The sequence below is a fragment of the Chiloscyllium plagiosum genome, chromosome 37 (genome assembly GCF_004010195.1).
Source record: "Chiloscyllium plagiosum isolate BGI_BamShark_2017 chromosome 37, ASM401019v2, whole genome shotgun sequence".
Classification (NCBI taxonomy): domain Eukaryota; kingdom Metazoa; phylum Chordata; class Chondrichthyes; order Orectolobiformes; family Hemiscylliidae; genus Chiloscyllium; species Chiloscyllium plagiosum.
The window spans coordinates 33,209,846-33,227,673 of NC_057746.1; the positions used below are offsets into that span (position 1 = coordinate 33,209,846).

Genomic DNA, 17,828 nt, shown 5'->3' on the forward strand with positions numbered 1-17,828 from the left:
AGCAAATATCCATTCTATTTAGGCCTTGCAACTTTATAAACAGCAAATGGAAATTTCCCTTCTCTCTTGTCTCTTCCAGAGAACACAACCTTGACCCAATCAAACTTTCCTCATTGCTAAAATACTTCATTTGTAGAAATATTCTAAGTGACCTCTGGATTGTCTCTAATCCTGCAATGCAGTGATCAGAACTCTATATTGTCCTTTAGCTATGACCTATCCACAGTTGTAGCACAATTTCCCTACTCTTTATATTCTGTTTCTCAGCTAATGAAAGCATCTGTTGAAACTAAAGTAGGAAAGTAACCCATATTCCTTTTTAACCACTTTATCTACCTGTCCTGGTACCTCCAGTGATCTGTCATCTCCATATCTGTTGGATATGCATTCTCAGGTCCCTCTGTTCCTTTACATTTCACTCCAGTGTTGCCATTTATTGTGCATGTCTCAGCTTTACTACACTCCTGTAATGCATTATCCAATATTCTGTTTGCTCCTTGTTCTCCCACCATTGATAGCTGTCTGTAGTCCCCAACTTTCTTCCACATTCTCAAATTGGTGACCAATTCTTCAAATCATGAATGCTTACATTTCCACTCAATCAATTACCACAATGTGCATGTGCCCCTGATGCTGTTGGTGAGATGAATCATTGATTATTCATAGATAATTTTGTATTTCCTTTAGTTACTAATAATGTCTTAGAAAAACAGCACGATTGTAAAAAATACTGGTGCAATCTCACTACATTTATTCAATTCTCCATGACAGAATTATAATGATTCTTACATTCCTGCCTAATGTGGACTCTGTATCTGTGGTGCTGCCTTGTGGGAGTCTAATTTCAATGCTGGCACCAAATTAAAAACAACAAAGTGTGAACATTGGAAATCAGAAATAAAAACAGAAGGTGCTGGGAGCATACAGCCAATCTGGAGCAGCATAATGTTTCAGACCTCTCACCAGGACTGGAGAAAAGAAGATGGACAAGTTAGAGTTTTTCAGCCAGAGAAGGGGAAACAAGAAGTAAAGGGAAGCTCTTGTTTTTTTTTAAATTTCATGTTGCATTTGCCAAAAACACTGGATCAAGTTAAAAAAAGACAAAGCGTTGCATACAAATGAGCTGTGAGTGGTTTCATCTAAACCACAATTCAACCACTCAGTAACATCTCCTCACCCTGTTTAATTTGTTGTTGCCTTTCTGAATTTGGTTTTTAGGGCTGATGAGCACAAGATAAAAAGCTGCAATGCAAGTAACTTCTGAGTAATGGTCAGCAACTACGTAAAAACCATGAATGCAACATGCAGCACTCCTTCAGTACTGCACTGAAGTTTCAGCCTGGAATCTTGACACTTGGACCCACCACCTGCCAAATTTCTCACCCCCAAGTCTGGTACAGGCTGGTGTGGGGGTACTATAGATGTTGGGGAGATAAGACAGTGACAGACGGTAGATTTGGCAGTTTCGCTGTGGTGTTCACTGGGATTCTGAGGCACCTTACATATCTTCCAAGTTGCTGTTCCATCCTGTTACAGTCAATGAAAATGTAAACTGGGATCAGATATTAAACCAGCTTCCCAATCACTATCAGTTGTTCGATGCCTCTGTAGAAATTCAAAAGTAACACTTTGGAATCTTCCAGGATGTTTTCAATCCCCATAGCAGTAGCCAATAAACAAAATAACAATTCAAAGTTACAACAAAACAGTCCCAATGCAGTAGAGCCTTCCAAACCTTGAAGTGACCTGGATAAACATCCGTGTTCAGTTTGTATTGATGTATTGATGTTCATAGTTCAAACAAAATTAGAAAATCACAGCATCTTTGACAGATAAATCGAGGTCAAATTTACACGAAGCAATGATTTTCATAGTTTTAATATAAAAGAGTCCTATAATCTCACTGTAAATATATACCTGCCAGATATATTATTGAACCAGACCATTGAGGAATCTGTTATTGTTCCTTTATTTAGTCCAATGTTTATAGAACCATTGAGATGTACAACAGGAAACAGACCCTTCGGTCCAACTCATCCATGCTGACCAGATATCCCAACCCAATCTAGCCCCACCTGCCAGCACCCGGTCCATATCCCTCCAAACCCTTCCTATTCATATACCCATCCAAATGCCTTTTAAATGTTACAATTGTACCAGCCTCCACCACTTCCTCTGGCAGGTCATTCCACACAAACACTATCCTCTGCATGAAAATGTTGCCCCTTAGGTCTCTTTTATATCTTTCCCCTCTCACCTAAACCTATGCCCTCTAGTTCTGGACACCCCAACCCCAGGGAAAAGACTTTGTCTATTTACCCTATCCATGCCCCTCATGATTTTATAAACCTCTACAAGGTCACCCCTCAGCCTCCGACACTCCAGAGAAAACAGCCCCAGCCTGCTCAGCCTCTTCCTGTAGCTCAGATCCTCCAACTCTGGCAACATCCTTGTAAATCTTTTCTGAACCCTTTCAAGTTTCACAACATCTTTCCAATAGGAAGGAGACCAGAATTGCACGCGATATTACAACAGTGGCCTAACCAATGTCCTGTACAGCCGCAACATATCCTCCCAACTCCTGTACTCAATACCCTGACCAATAAAGGAAAACATACCAAACGCGTTCTTCACTATCCTATCTACCTGTGACTCCACTTTCATGGAACTATGAACCTGCACTCCAAGGTCTCTTTGTTCAGCAACACTCCCTAGGACCTTACCATTAAGTGTATATGCCCTGCTAAGATTTGCTTTCCCAAAATGCAGCAACTCACATTTATCGGAATTAAACTCCATCTGCCACTTCTCAGCCCATTGGCCCATCTGATCAAGATCATGTTGTACTCTGAGGTAACTTTCTTCACTGTCCACTACCCCTCCAATTTTGGTGTCATCTGCAAACTTACTAACTGTACCTCTTATGCTCACATCCAATACATTTATATAAATGATGAGAAGTAGTGGACCCAGCACCAATCCTTGTGGCACTCCACTGGTCACAGGCCTCCAGTCTGAAAAACAACCCTCCAACCTCTGTCTTCTACCTTTGAGCCAGTTCTGTATCCAAATGGCTAGTTCTCCCTGTATTCCGTGAGATCTGACCTTGCTAACCAGTCTCCCTTGGGGAACCTTGTCGAACACCTTGCTGAAGTCCATATAGGTCACATCTACCACTCTGCCCTCATCAATCCTCTTTGTTACTTCTTCAAAAAACTCAATCAAGTTTGTGAGACATGATTTCCCACACACAAAGACAGGTTGACTATCCCTAATCAGTTCTTGCCTTTCCCAATATATGTACATCCTGTCCCTCAGGATTCCCTTCAACAACTTACCCACCACCGAGGTCAGGCTCACTGGTCTATAGTTCCCTGGCTTGTCTTTACCGCCCTTCTTAAACAGTGGCACCACGTTAGCCAACCTCCAGTCTTCCGGCACCTCACCTGTGACTATCGATGATACAAGTATCTCAGCAAGAGGCCCAGCAATCACTTCTCTCGCTTCCAACAGAGTTCTAGGGTACACCTGATCAGGTCTAGGGGATTTATCCACGTTTATGCATTTGAAGACACCCAGAACCTCCTCCTCTGTAATCTGGACATTTTGCAAGATGTCACCATCCATTTCCCTACAGTCTATATCTTCCATATTCTTTTCCACAGTAAATACTTGTTTAGTATCTCCCCCATTTTCTGTTGCTCCACACAAAGGCCGCTTTGCTGATCTTTGAGGAGCCATATTTTCTCCCTAGTTACCCTTTTGTCCTTAATGTATTTGTAAAAACCCTTTGGATTGTCCTTAATTCTATTTGCCAAAGCTATCTCATGTCCTCTTTTTGCCCTCATGATTTCCCTCTTGAGCTGCCAGAGTAAAGAATTTTTATGAGTGAGACAGAAAATGGATTTCGGGTGAGGAACACCTTTGTGATCATTATATCACCCTCTGATAATTAATCTGCTGGCCACATTACAAATGCACCCTTCCTCAAAGATCAGGTCCAGGCAAGGGTCAGGAGCAGATATTATGTCACAAGGTGTCCAAATTCTGGAGCTCACAATTCTTATTTTATTCATTCGTGGGATGTGGGTGTCACTGGCTAGGCCAGCATTGGGAATGGAGACATATATAGACCAGGTAAGGACAGCAGTTGTCCATCTCTAAAGCAAATTAATGAACTAGATGGGTTTCTGCAACAATCAACAGCCATTACTAAATTTTTCACTATCTGCCCAGAACATCAAGCCCTGACCTTAACACAGGAGTCTGGAATACCAATGTGGTGATATTCTACCACCTTAACAGTATACTTGGGTTTGGAAGGTGCTGTCTAAAGAGCCTTGGTGAATTTCTACAGTGCAAGTTGTAGATGGTACATTCTGTGGCTCAGCGTTGGGATGAAGGGAGTGGATGCATTTGGGTGCGGTGCCAATCCCGTGGGCAGCTCTCTCCTGAATGGTGTCAAGCTTCTTGAGTGTTGATTGAGCTGTATTCCAATGCTTTGTGACCTCCACAGTGAATACTGTGACCGATATGAGGAGTTTTGGGGGAGGGACCATGAGAAGCAGGAAGAAATATGTCCAACCAGAATTGGCAACATTGTTGCCAGTTTACTTGTGTTGTTTGAGACAGTAGGTGCTGATGCACAATACAGCAACATCAACTGCAAGAGGCAGAGAGGAGACACAGTCGAGAGGTGGGGAAGTGGGAGGGGAGAATAGAGAGGAGGTGAGGTGCTAAAACCTTGAGGAGGAGAGGTAGGGAAGAGGGAGAGGGGGAATAGAGGAGAGGTTGTGCAGAGAGGGAAAGGGGTATTGAGAGGGACAGAGAAGAGGCGGGGAAGAGGGAAAGGGGATAGAGAAGAGGAGTGGTGGGGAAGAGGGGGATAGAGAGGAGAAGTGAGGGAGAGGGAGTTAGAGAGGCGGGAACTTGGGGGTGCTCACTCAGGAGAGGTGCTCAGTGGGGGCAGGGAAACCCTGAAGCTGGGAGATGGCATCGAAAGAGCAGGCAGAGAGCCTGAGCAAGTACCTGCGGTGTGGCCTGTGCCGGGAGCTGTTCCAACAGCCAGTCATCCTGGAGTGCGGCCACAACTTCTGTCGGGGCTGCATCCAGAGCGAGTGGGAGAAGGTAGAAGGGGGAGGCTGCTGTCCGGAGTGTCTGACTCTGTCCCAAGGCAGTCACCTCAAACTCAACAGGGCCCTAGCTAACCTGGCCGACAGGCTGAGGAACCTGAAGCCGGCTCGAGAGCGCACTCCTTGGGCAGAGCCTCCGGGGGGAGAGCCTGGCTTCGGCCTCTATTGCAGTGAGCACCGGGAGGAACTGAAACTGTTCTGTGAGACTGACCGCCAGCTGATCTGTGTGATGTGCCTGGATGGCAGAGGGGGTCACAGCCACAAGTTCCATGACTTCATGCTCATCCATGAAGCTGTCATCAAATACAAGGTAAAGGGCAAGTAAAAAACTGGGTTCTCAGTACAGTCAGAGCGAGTCTAACTCGGGCAGATTTCTCACCGAATTGAGAATGCCTTTCTGAGGGAGAGGGCCATTCAGCATTCGAGAGTGTGGTGCTGGAAAAGCACAGCAGGTTAGGCAGCATATGAGGAGCAGGAGAGTCAGTGTTTCGGGCATTAGCGTTTCATTAGGAATGCCATTCAGCATTGCCCACGTTAACTTTAATTGGTGCGTTCAGATTGCCCTCCTGCCCCTAGGCCAGGAGCTCCAGATACAGCTCCCACCCCTCAGACTTGAAGGTGTTGTCCATCGCACCCGTTCCCGGTGGGTAGGTTATCACTTGTGGCACAGTAGTAGTGTTCGTAACTCTGGACCAGGAGGCCTGGGTTAAAATCCCACCTGCTCCAAAGGTGTACCATGATGTCCGGGTGGTGGTAAACTTTGTAACTCCCTCTGTCACTTTGCCAGCATTGGGTGATGCGCGGGAGAGAGATTCCCAGTGGACTGGGGTGGACAGGATGGGACAAAGCTCATGGCTCTCTTCCCCCTTTGCACAGCCCTATCCAGAACTCCAGTCCACAAGTGAAAGTGGATGTTACTCTGACCACTGAGAATTGCTAGTAAATTGAACCAGGAGCATGAATAAGCTGCTTGGCCCTTTGAGACTAATCCGCTATTCAGCAAGATCATGACTGATCTGATCTTAACCTTAACTCTACACTTCTCCCAACTCTCCCCCCACAATAATCTTTCATCCCTGCAGCCCTGCCTATGATATCAGCCTGAATCTCCCCTCCAATCTCCACCCCATACAAATAAACATTTCTCGAAAAAAGGCTGTTTTCACCTTGTTTTGAGAGAAGGCTGAGCAGGGATCTGATTGAAGTGTAGAAGATTATGCGAAGCATGGACAGGGTGGATAGAAAGCAGCTGCTCCTCTTAGAAGATGGTTCAGTAGCAAATGGCCAAGTTTTAAGATGAAAAGTGGGAGATTTAAAGACAATTTGAGGAAAAATATTTTCACCCAGAGAATGGTGGGGCCTGGAATGTGCTGCCGAGGAGACTAGTTTTAGTGAAAATCCTCACAATCTTTAAAAACTGCTTGGTGTGCAATATAAATGTCGTAACATTCAAGGCTACAGGCCTGCAAGATGGGATTATTGTGAATAGGTTGGTGCAGATTTGATGGTGTGTTGCTGTGCTTTGTGATTCTATGTCTCTATGATCCTAGGAAAGACTGAAAACATCCCTGGACAACCTGAGACAGAAAATCATCATCCTAGAAGCAAAGTTGAAAGAGAAACAGGGCATTTCGGAAATTGGAGTAAGTTCACTTGCACTCTCCTTGCACTCTCCATCTGTCCCCCAACTCCATAACCTGCTGTCCCAGCACTACACTCTACCTGCTTTGTTGTGTTGCTCTGTTCCTGCAGGAGAAATCAGCCAGCCTGCAGAACCTTATCTCTTCCGAATTCGCTAAAATGCACCAGTTCCTGAACAGGAGAGAAGAGAGTTTGATTCGGGAGCTGAAGGACCATGAAGACAACCTTTCAGGAGTGATGGAAAAGAACCTTCAAGAGATAAAAAATCATTTAGATTCTGTTCAGCGAAAACTGTCGCGATTGCACACGAAAATGGACCAGCGAGCATCAGTCCACTTCTTGGAGGTACCAGGGGGGTCGTAGGGAGTGGGGAAGTATCTGTAAGGTTTAAAATCCTAACAGCTTCAAAATGCTCAATGAAATTTGGAAACTTTGTGATTTTGTTTGTGTAGTACAGAGAAACATGATCTTTGTTTATTGAGTGCACTGCCCGAGAGTGTGGTGGAGACGGCAGCTTCAGGTGAGACATTCAGAAGGGACTGAGGCTGCAAGGGAAGAATGTGCAGGGTTACGGGGAGAAGGCAGGGGGATGGTACTGAGTGAGAAGCTCATTCAGACAGTGGGCTGAATGGTCTCATTCGATGTGAATATGATTCAGGAAAAAAATATCAAGTTGCCAAAACAAAATGTGTGAAACAATTCCTCCAATGGATTTTGAGGTTACCTGCCCTCTCAAACATCATTCATCAATGGTTAATAAATACAATTCTCTCTAAACATCTCCATGACAGCCACAGTTATAACCATAACGTTCTGTGCCAAGCACATTATGTCATCGGTCTGTCTTAGGATGTTGGCAGGAACACATCTCAGGAACAGGTGGGACTTGAACCCTGGTCTCCCTGTTCAGGGTTATAGATACCAGTTTTGTGCCACAAGAGCCCTCAGTGGCTTTGTATTTTTCCATAGAATCCATACAATGTGGAAACAGGCCCTTCGGCCCAACACGTCCACAACGACTCTCTGAAGAGTAACCCACCCAGACCCATTCCCTCCCCTATATTTACACCTGACTAATGCACCTAGCCTACACATCCCTGAACACAATGGGCAATTTAGCATGGCCAATTCACCTAACCTGCACATTTTTGGATTGTGGGAGGAAACTGGTGCACCCGGAAGTAATCCACACAGACACAGAGAGAAGGTGCAAACCCCACACAGACAGTTGCCCGAAGCTGCAATCGAACCTGGGTCTTTGGCGCTGTGAGGCAGCAGTGCTAACCACTGAGCCACCGTGTCACCCAAATAACTCTGTGATTGTAATGTCACCCACCTGAACCTCGCTGAGATTGTGAATAGTGTTGAAGCTAATTTCCCAACTGAAGAGCATGGCCAGGAGAGTGGAACTAAGACTGGAATTGCACTAGCTGCGATTTTCGAAACAGTGGGGTCACCTTGAAGGCCTGAATGCTTTTATGTAACAGAGCAGAATAGATAGCAGACTGGTTTTACACCCTGCCCAACATCGCATCATTTAGAGTTCACTGAGTAGAATGGGAAACAGGCCTTGCGCACTACTGTCTGATTGGTAGGCAAGGTTAAGATTGCTCCCTTAGTGGAGAAGGGATGACCTAGTTGAATGTTAATCCAGAGAACTGGTCATGTTCTGAGAACCCATGTTTAAATTCTACTACAGCAGATAAGTGGAATTTGAATTCAATTTTAAAAAATCTGGAATGAAGAGTCTAATAATGACCATGGATCCATCACTGATTGTTGGAAAAACCCATCTGGTCCACTAATGTCCTTTCGGGAAAAAAACTGCCATCCTTACCTGGTCTGACTTAAAGGTGACACCAGACCCACAGCAATGTGGTTGACTCTTAACTGCCCTCTGGGCAATAAATGCTGGCCTAGCCAGCAACACCGTCATCCCATGAATGAATAAAAGTTTAATAACTATTGCAAAGTTATGTCTATACAGTGGACCGACCAGATGAAGAAATGGCAGTGTTGAGGTGGTTGCTGGAGCTGAAACTAAGACATTTATGTGCCAGTATCTTATGCATCATGTCAGAGACCCAGAAATGATTGTCCTTGTGTGAGCCCACACTGTCAAGCTCGACCCTGGAAGGATGTTATTCAGGCTAAAATAAAGAGGCTGCAAAAGTGGGTTCTTGTGTCAACAGAAGTTCTAAGAACAGTGTCACTTCCTCAGTGAGGTTTTTCTTTGTGCCTTCGAACAGGATAAGGCCACTGAGCCTCATATCCGCTGGGCCATTCACTTCAAACACGGTTAATTAGTATCTTCACCCTGTTTACTCAACATAGCTCCATGCTGCCTGGTACTCTCACACAATAACATTTTGTCAACTCATCTTGAAATATCTAATTGGATCCACATCCTGTTGGGAGACAGAATTCCTGATTCCGATATAAGCTATACATGGGAAGTATTTGTGTCATCAAATTTAATGACGTAATTGCTCTCAGCTATTTTGGGATTCTATTCCATTCTGTCCTAACGTTTCATGAGTACTGTACAATACCCAGCTCAGATACCTCTTCTGTTTTATATTTAGGAAGAAGCTTGGGGACAAAAGAGGTATGGGAAATTCCTCACAGAAACTTTAAATATCTAGCAAAAATAAAACTAATAGTCTTTAAAGTCACTCTGTAATGCAGATTAATACATTTCTATTGTTAGTGAAGACGGTCACCATATATTAATCAGTGGAAATCAGCCACTGGGACTGTTCAAAGGACCATTACAGTACACAGTTTGGAGAGAAATGATCAGCACTATCTACCCAGGTAAGGAGATCTTCTTGAGTTTGAGAAGGAAAAAGACTTCAAACATGAACTATTATTATGTTATACACATTGCTATGCAGAGATCAGATATCGTTGCCTCTTTAATGTTGAACAATTTCCTTAGATATGTTCAATAGATTTCTTTTAAACTGTCTCCCTACCTCCACTCATTATAGGAACTGCTGGACACAGCAACTTGTGTTGTAGAACAGAGAGTACATAATTCATTTAAATTTGCATCACATATAGGTAGGGTGGTTAAGAAGATATTTAACATGCTTGCCATCACTGCCCTAACCCTAACTCTAACCCTATCACTGTCCTATGAGTATAGGGATGGGGACATTATGTTGAGGCTGTACAGGATTTTGGTAAGGCCACTTCTGGAGTACTGTGTCCAATTCTGGTCTCCCAAGTAACAGGAAGGATGTTATTCAGCTGGAGAGGGTTCAGAAGAGATTTATTGACATGTTACTGGGAATGGAGAGTTTGAGTTATAACGAGAGGCTAGATAGGCTGGGACTTGTTTCAGTGGAGCATAGAATGTTGAGAAGTGATCTGATAGAGGTTTATAAAATAATGAGGGATATAGATAAGGTGAATAGCAGTGTCTTTTTCTTAGGGCAGGGGATTTCAAGACTAGAGGGCATATTTTTAAGGTTCGAGGAGAAAAATTTAAAGAAGGCATTGGGGCAGTTTTATTTGGACAGGGCGGTTTATATGTGGAATGAACTTCCAGAGGAAGTGATGGATTTGGGTCCAGTTATAACGTTTAAGAGACATTTAGATAAGTATATGAATAAGAAATGTTTGGAGGGAAATGGGCCAAGTGCAAGCAGGTGAGTCTGGTTTAGTTTGAGATTATGGTGGGCATGGGCTGGTTGGACCAAAGGGTCTGTTTCTGTGCTGTATGACTATAACTGAGAATCAGTCAATTCTGTAACAAGCCGTGAGTCCACATGTTGCAAATCTCTGTCTTGTTTTGATGATAATGGAATGACATTGGTGCTCTGTGTTTTTCTAAGCCTCAAGGTTATGCAATAGTTCATGTTGAATAGAAAGGAAATTTTCTTTTTGCCTTCATTGTAGCAGATACAAGGAGTGCCAGTATTGCAGCTCTTCAATAACGACTTGTTCTCCCAAACTCAATAACCATTAAAACCGATTAAAAATAAACATTGTTGGCTCGCAGAACGAAATGTGCTTGAGATGCAGCTGTAACCAAAGCAAGTGTCCATGAAACACTTTTAGCCCATTCAGTCCCAGTGTAAACATCAATTTGTTGCTCCTTCTAGTTACATAGATGCATTAACAGTTCAGTGCTTGCATCAGTCGAGATGATAACATTTGTTCAATGTTTTCTTGTTCTGTCCTCAAAATGGATATTAACGTTGCCCTCTGTTCTCCGAGTGTGAGCTGGGCCTTTCTCCAGTGTTGATCTGGGTGGAGAAAATTAATAAACATAACTCCTCCAAAAAACTCATGGGAGAAATCAGTTAATGCTCAGTCAGGTGAAAGACTTGTGGAGGATTAGGAGCTTGTGTCAGATTCAATATTACTTTCCATTGTGAATGAAATTGGATGTTAAGGAAGAGCAAAAACATATCGGTCGTCATATTCTGCCACGTGCCTGAAACTTAATTCTGTAGGAGGTAGTGGAATAAAGTATCAGGTGGGGTGCATAATAGACGATGGATTCAATATGATTCCAGAGCTCTTATGGTTTCAGTGGTAGTGTCCTGTCTCTGAGCCAGGAAGCCTAGTTTCAAATCTCAACAGTATTATTAAAAATATCTGGAATAGGCTTTTAATGTGTCAGCAACCAGTTTTTCACCCTTCCTCCCCATTTGTATTTCCCATGAAAGAAAGTAGGACAAATGATAAAATCCCTATCTCTACAGCTTGGTTATAAAGGTTATCTCAGTCTTTAATCAGTGTTTCCTCTCTTATTGGTGACTCCCAAACAATGAAAATGTTTCGCTGTTAATCAAAATAAAACCTTCCCAAATCAATAACATTCCGTGCTGCATTTCTGAAAAACATGGAGAAGTAGAAAATAGGAGCAGGAGTAGGCCATTCGGCCCTATGATCATCCAACTCGACAGCCTGGTCCTGCTTCTCCCCCATAACCTTTGATCCCCGTGTACTTGAAGTAACTCCAAAAAGGCTGGTATCCACTCACCAAGTCACTCTTTATTTACACATGGACAGCCCTTGACACTGATCCAAGTCCCTCAGAACCAGCTCTCAGAGTGAACAGGATGTCTGACCCTCCTGTTTATATCTGTCAGGCAAGGCTCCCTGATTGTACCAGGTTAACAGCCCCAGTCAGGGAGCTCATATTCTGTGAGATCCAGCTGTCTGACCTTGTGCAGTCACTAGCAGTGCTATACACATTTCCTACTGGACATCATACAATAATTTGGCCTCACCTTCTTTCTGCAGTAGCAAATTCCACAGGCTCACCCTTCTCTGGGTGAAGATGTTTCTCCTCACCTGTACTCTGTATCCTCTGTATCCTCTGTATCCTCTGTTTACTCTGTATCCTATGAGTGCTGATACTGGATTCCCCTGCCTTTCTTCACTGACCTACTATTGTCTGGGCCAGTTAGAATTTAATAGGTTTAGTTTTTCTGAACTCCAGTGAATATAATCCTAACTGAGTTAACCTCTTTTCCAATGTCAGTCCTGCCATCCCAAGAAATTGGTAAACCTTCACTGTTCTCCCTCCATCGCCAAAACAATTTTCCTCAGATAAGGAAACCAAAACTGCACAGCATATTCCAAGTGTGGTCTCACCAAGACTCTGTACAACTGCAGCAAGACACACTTGCTCCTGAAAGACATCCCTGCTTTCCTTACAGAATTCCCAGTCTGTGAAGTTACTCTTCGTTCCTCTCTGGGATAATTTCAAGTCTTGGTGATCGGCGAGAGATTTCATTCAAAGTCTTTTTCTCACAGATTTATTGTGCAGTACAGAAGAGGCTCTTGGTCTATCGACTCAACACCAAGAGAAATCTACCCTAAATCTGCACCCACTTTCCGATTCTTGGCCTATAGCCTTGAATATTATGATGTTTCAAGTGCTCATCCAAGTATTTTTGAAAGGTTGTGAGGTTTCTCTCCTCCAGTACTCTCCCAGTGCATTCAAGACCCCTAGACATCTCTGGGTGAACGTTTTTTAAACTATCAGTGACTGATGGAATTGTGTTGATAGGTAATAGCTGTTCTGTGATTAGATAATTCAAATGTCATTCTGTTTTTGTCTCTCTGTCTTCCAGCTCCAACCTGTTTGACTTTGGATCCCAATACTGCACATTCCTGGCTCATCCTGTCCGATGATCTGACCAGCGTAAGATACGGAGATAGGGGACAGTCTCTCCCTGAGACACCCGAGAGGTTTTATCCCTGTGTGTGTGTACTGGCGTCGGAGGGATTCAACTCAGGCAAACACTACTGGGAGGTTGAGGTGGGAAACAGCGCTGAGTGGGATCTTGGAGTGGTGACGGAATCCATCAACAGGAAAGGAGATATCACGGCCATGCCAGAGGCTGGTTACTGGATCGTGTGGCTGAGGAGGAGTGAGTATAAAGCTGGCACATTTCCACGTACCCTCCTGACCGTGGACATCAAGCCCCGGAAGATCGGGGTCTACCTGAACTACGAGGAGGGGCAGGTGTCATTTTACAATGCAGACAACATGTTCCATCTCCACACCTTCATCGACATCTTCACTGAGAAACTTTACCCTTTCTTCAGTCCTTGCTTGAGTGGTCATGGGGAGAACACAGAACCACTCAAAATCTGCTCCATGAAAGGTCATTATCGGTGAAAAGTTCTTGTAGTTCATTTCTTTCTGTAAATACACAGTCACTGTTTCTGATACTGGCTTTTTTTTTCTCTTAATTTCAGATTTATTTCATTAATTGAATTTAAATTCCACTGAACTGCCTATAATGGGATTTGAACAGATCTCTCTGGACTATTGACGACTAATCCGGTATCAAAGCCATTGCTATGCCCATTGCTGAGCTGGATATGAATCCCAGAACAAGACTTTGAAGAATATGTTGACCCCTCCTCACTGATTTCTGGCTCAGCTTACTTTCCCTTTTCCACCCGTCACAACAGGCTTATTAAAATTAAGGTTTGAAAAGGCCTTGGATGTTAAAAGCTTGACGAAATAACTGTACACAGGGCAATCTTACAGTGCTGAACACAGCAGAGTGTGACTGTACACAGGACTATATTACAGTGCTGAACACAGCAGATGGAGTATGACTGTACACAGGGCTACGTTACAGTGCTGAACACAGCAGAGTGTGACTGTACACAGGGCTATATTACAGTGCTAAACACAGCAGACAGAGTGTGACCGTACACAAGACTATGTTATAGTGCTGAACACAGCACACAGTGTATGACTGTACACAGGGCTATATTACAGTGCTGAACACAGCAGATGGAGTATGACTGTACACAGGACTATATTACAGTGCTGAACACAGCAGACAGAGTGTGACTATACACGCGGCTATATTACAGTGCTGAACACAGCAGACAGAGTGTGACTGCATATTGGGCTATATTACAGTGCTGAACACAGAAGACAGAGTGTGACTGTACGTGGGGCTATATTACAGTGCTGAACACAGCAGATGGAGTATGACTGCACATAGAGCTATATTACAGTGCTGAACACAACAGATGGAGTATTACTGTACACGGGGCTATATTACAGTGCTGAACACAGTAGACAGAGTGTGACTGTACACGGGGCTATATTACAGTGCTGAACACAGCAGACAGAGTCTGCCTGTACATGGGGCTATATTACAGTGCTGAACACAGCAGACAGAGTGTGACTGTACACGGGGCTATATTACTGTGCTGAACACAGCAAACAGAGTGTGACTGTACACGGGGCTACATTGCTGAGTCAAACACAGCAGACGGAGAATGACTGTATACAGGGCTACATTACTGAGTCGAACACAGCAGACGGAGTATGACTGTACACAGGGCTATTTTACTGTGCCGAACACAATTGACAGAGTGTGGCTGTACACTGGGCGATTTACCGTGCTGAATACAGTGAACAGAGTAACTGTACATAGGGTGCTATTACTGTGCAGAATACTGTGGGCAGTGTGTGACTATACAGGGCGATATTACTGTGCTGAACACAATGGACAGTGTGTGACTGTACACAGGGCTATATTACTATTCTGAACTCAATGGATAGAATGTGACTGTACACAGGGCTATATTACTGTCCTGAAAACAGTGTACAGTATGTGACTGCACACAGGGCTATATTACTGTGCCAAACACAATGGACAATGCGTGACTGACACAGAGCTATGTTACCATGCTGAACCCAATGGACAGTGTGTGACTGTACACAGGACTACATTACTGTGCTGAACACAATGAACAGAGTGTGACTGTACACAGGGCTACATTACCATTTTGAACAAAGTGGACAGAGTGTGACAGTAAACAGGGCTATATTACTACACTGAACACAGTGGGTAGAGAGTGACTGTACACAGGGCCACGTTACCATGCTGAACACAATGGACAGAGTGAGACTGTACACATTTCTACATTACTGTGTGGAACACAATGGACATACACAGGCTATAATACCTTGTTAAACAAAGTAGACAGAGTTTACTGTAGACAGGGCTATATTACTATGCTGAACACAATGGACAGAGTGTGACTGTACATTGGGTCACATTACTGTGATGAACACAATGGACAGAGCATGACTGTGCACAGGGCTACATTACCGTGCTGAACATGGTGGGCAGAGTGTGACTGTCCACAGATCTATATTACTGTACTGAACACAATAAACAGAGAGACACTATACACAGGGCTATAATACCGTGTTGAACAAAGTGGTCAGAGTGTGACTGTACACAGATCTATATCACTGCACCGAACACAGTGGACAAAGTGTGACTGTACACAGGGCTATATTACTATACTGAACACAGCGGACAGTGTGACTGCACGCAGGGCGATATTATTGTGCTGAACATAGTGGACAATGTGTGACTGTACACAGGGCTGTATTACTGTGCTGAACATAGTGGACCGAGTGTGACTGTACACAGGGCTACATTATTGTGCTGAACACATGGACATCGTGTGACTGTGCACAGGGCTATAATTACCATGCTGAACACAGAGGACAGTGTGCAACTGTACACTGGGCTACAATACTGTGTTGAACAAAGTGGACAGAGTGTGACTGTACACAGGGCTATATTACTGCACTGAACACTGTGGACGGAGTGTGATTGTACACAGGGCTACGCTACGTGCTGAACACAATGGACAGTGTGTCTGTAGACAGGGCTGTATTACTATGCTGAATACAATGGACAGAGTGTGACTGTACATTGGGCTACATTGCGGTGCTGAATACAATGGACAGAGTGTGACCGTATGCAGGGTGATATTACTGTCCTGTACACAATGGACAGTGTGTGACTACACAGCACAATATTACTGTGCTGAACACAGTGGACAGAGTGTGACTGTACATGGGGCTATATTACTGTGTTGTACACAGTGGACAGAGTGTGACTGTACATCAGGTGATATTACCATGCCGAACACAGTGGACAGTGTGTGACGGTACACAGGGCTATATTACTGTGCTGAACACAGTGGACAGAGTGCGACTGTACACGGGGCTATATTACTGTGCTGAACACAGTGGACAGTGTGTGACTGTTCATAGGGCTATATTACTGTGTTGTACACAGTGGACAGAGTGTGACTGTACACCAGGTGATATTACCATGCCGAACACAGTGGACAGAATGTGACTGTACACAGGGCTATATTACCACACTGAACACAGTGGAAAGAGTGTGACTGTACACATGGCTATATTACTGTGCTGAACACAGTGGACAGTGTGTGACTGTACATAGGGCTATATTATCATGCTGAACACAGTGGGCAGTGTGACTGTACGCAGGGCGATATTATTGTGCTGAACATAGTGGACAATGTGTGACTGTACACAGGGCTGTATTACTGTGCTGAACATAGTGGACCGATTGGGACTGTACACAGGGCTACATTACTGTGCTGAACACAATGGACAGAGCATGACTGTGCACAGGGCTACATTACTGTGCTGAACACAATGGACAGAGCATGACTGTGCACAGGGCTACATTACCGTGCTGAACATGGTGGGCAGAGTGTGACTGTACACAGATCTATATTACTGTACTGAACACAATAAACAGAGAAACACTATACACAGGGCTATAATACCATGTTGAACAAAATGGACAGAGTGTGACTGGACACAGATCTAAATCACTGTACGGAACACAGTGGACAAAGTGTGACTGTATACAGGGCTATATTACTATGCTGAACATAATGGACAGAGCGTGACTGTACACAGGCCTATATTACTGCACTGAACACAATGGGTAGAGTGTGACTGCACACAGGACAATATTATTGTGCTGAACATAATGGACAGAGTATGACTGTGCACAAGGCTACATTACCCCTGCTGAACACAGTGGACAGTGTGTGACTATACCTGGGGCTATAATACCATGTTGAACAAAGTGGACAGAATGTGACTGTACACAGGGCTATATTACCACACTGAACACAGTGGAAAGAGTGTGACTGTACACATGGCTATATTACTGTGCTGAACACAGTGGACAGTGTGACTGTACGCAGGGCGATATTATTGTGCTGAACATAGTGGACAGTGTGTGACTGTACACAGGGCGATATTATTGTGCTGAACATAGTGAACAACATGTGACTGTACACAGGGCTACATTACTGTGCTGAACACATGGACATCGTGTGACTGTGCACAGGGCTACATTACCATGCTGAACACAGAGGACAGTGTGCAACTGTACACTGGGCTACAATACTGTGTTGAACAAAGTGGACAGAGTGTGACTGTACACAGGGCTATATTACTGCACTGAACACTGTGGACAGAGTGTGATTGTACACAGGGCTACGCTACATGCTGAACACAATGGTCAGTGTGACTGTAGACAGGGCTGTATTACTATGCTGAATACAATGGACAGAGTGTGACTGTACATCGGGCTACATTACAGTGCTGAATACAATGGACAGAGTGTTATTACTGTCCTATACACAATGGACAGTGTGTGACTACACAGCACAATACTACTGTGCTGAACACAGTGGACAGAG

At 44.1% G+C, this 17,828-nt stretch overlaps 1 protein-coding gene across 1 annotated transcript; it reads left to right on the forward strand.

Annotated features, from left to right (window-relative positions):
- The first annotated feature begins 4,989 nt into the window (after nt 1–4,989).
- On the forward strand, nt 4,990–13,743 carry LOC122541565 (nuclear factor 7, ovary-like). The gene is made up of 7 exons (XM_043678396.1): nt 4,990–5,442; nt 6,683–6,775; nt 6,885–7,118; nt 9,359–9,381; nt 9,484–9,590; nt 12,872–13,408; nt 13,503–13,743. The coding sequence occupies exons 1-7, from the start codon at nt 4,990–4,992 to the stop codon at nt 13,514–13,516; spliced, it is 1,461 nt and encodes a 486-aa protein (XP_043534331.1). The 3' UTR covers nt 13,517–13,743.
- Nucleotides 13,744–17,828: the final 4,085 nt, after the last annotated feature.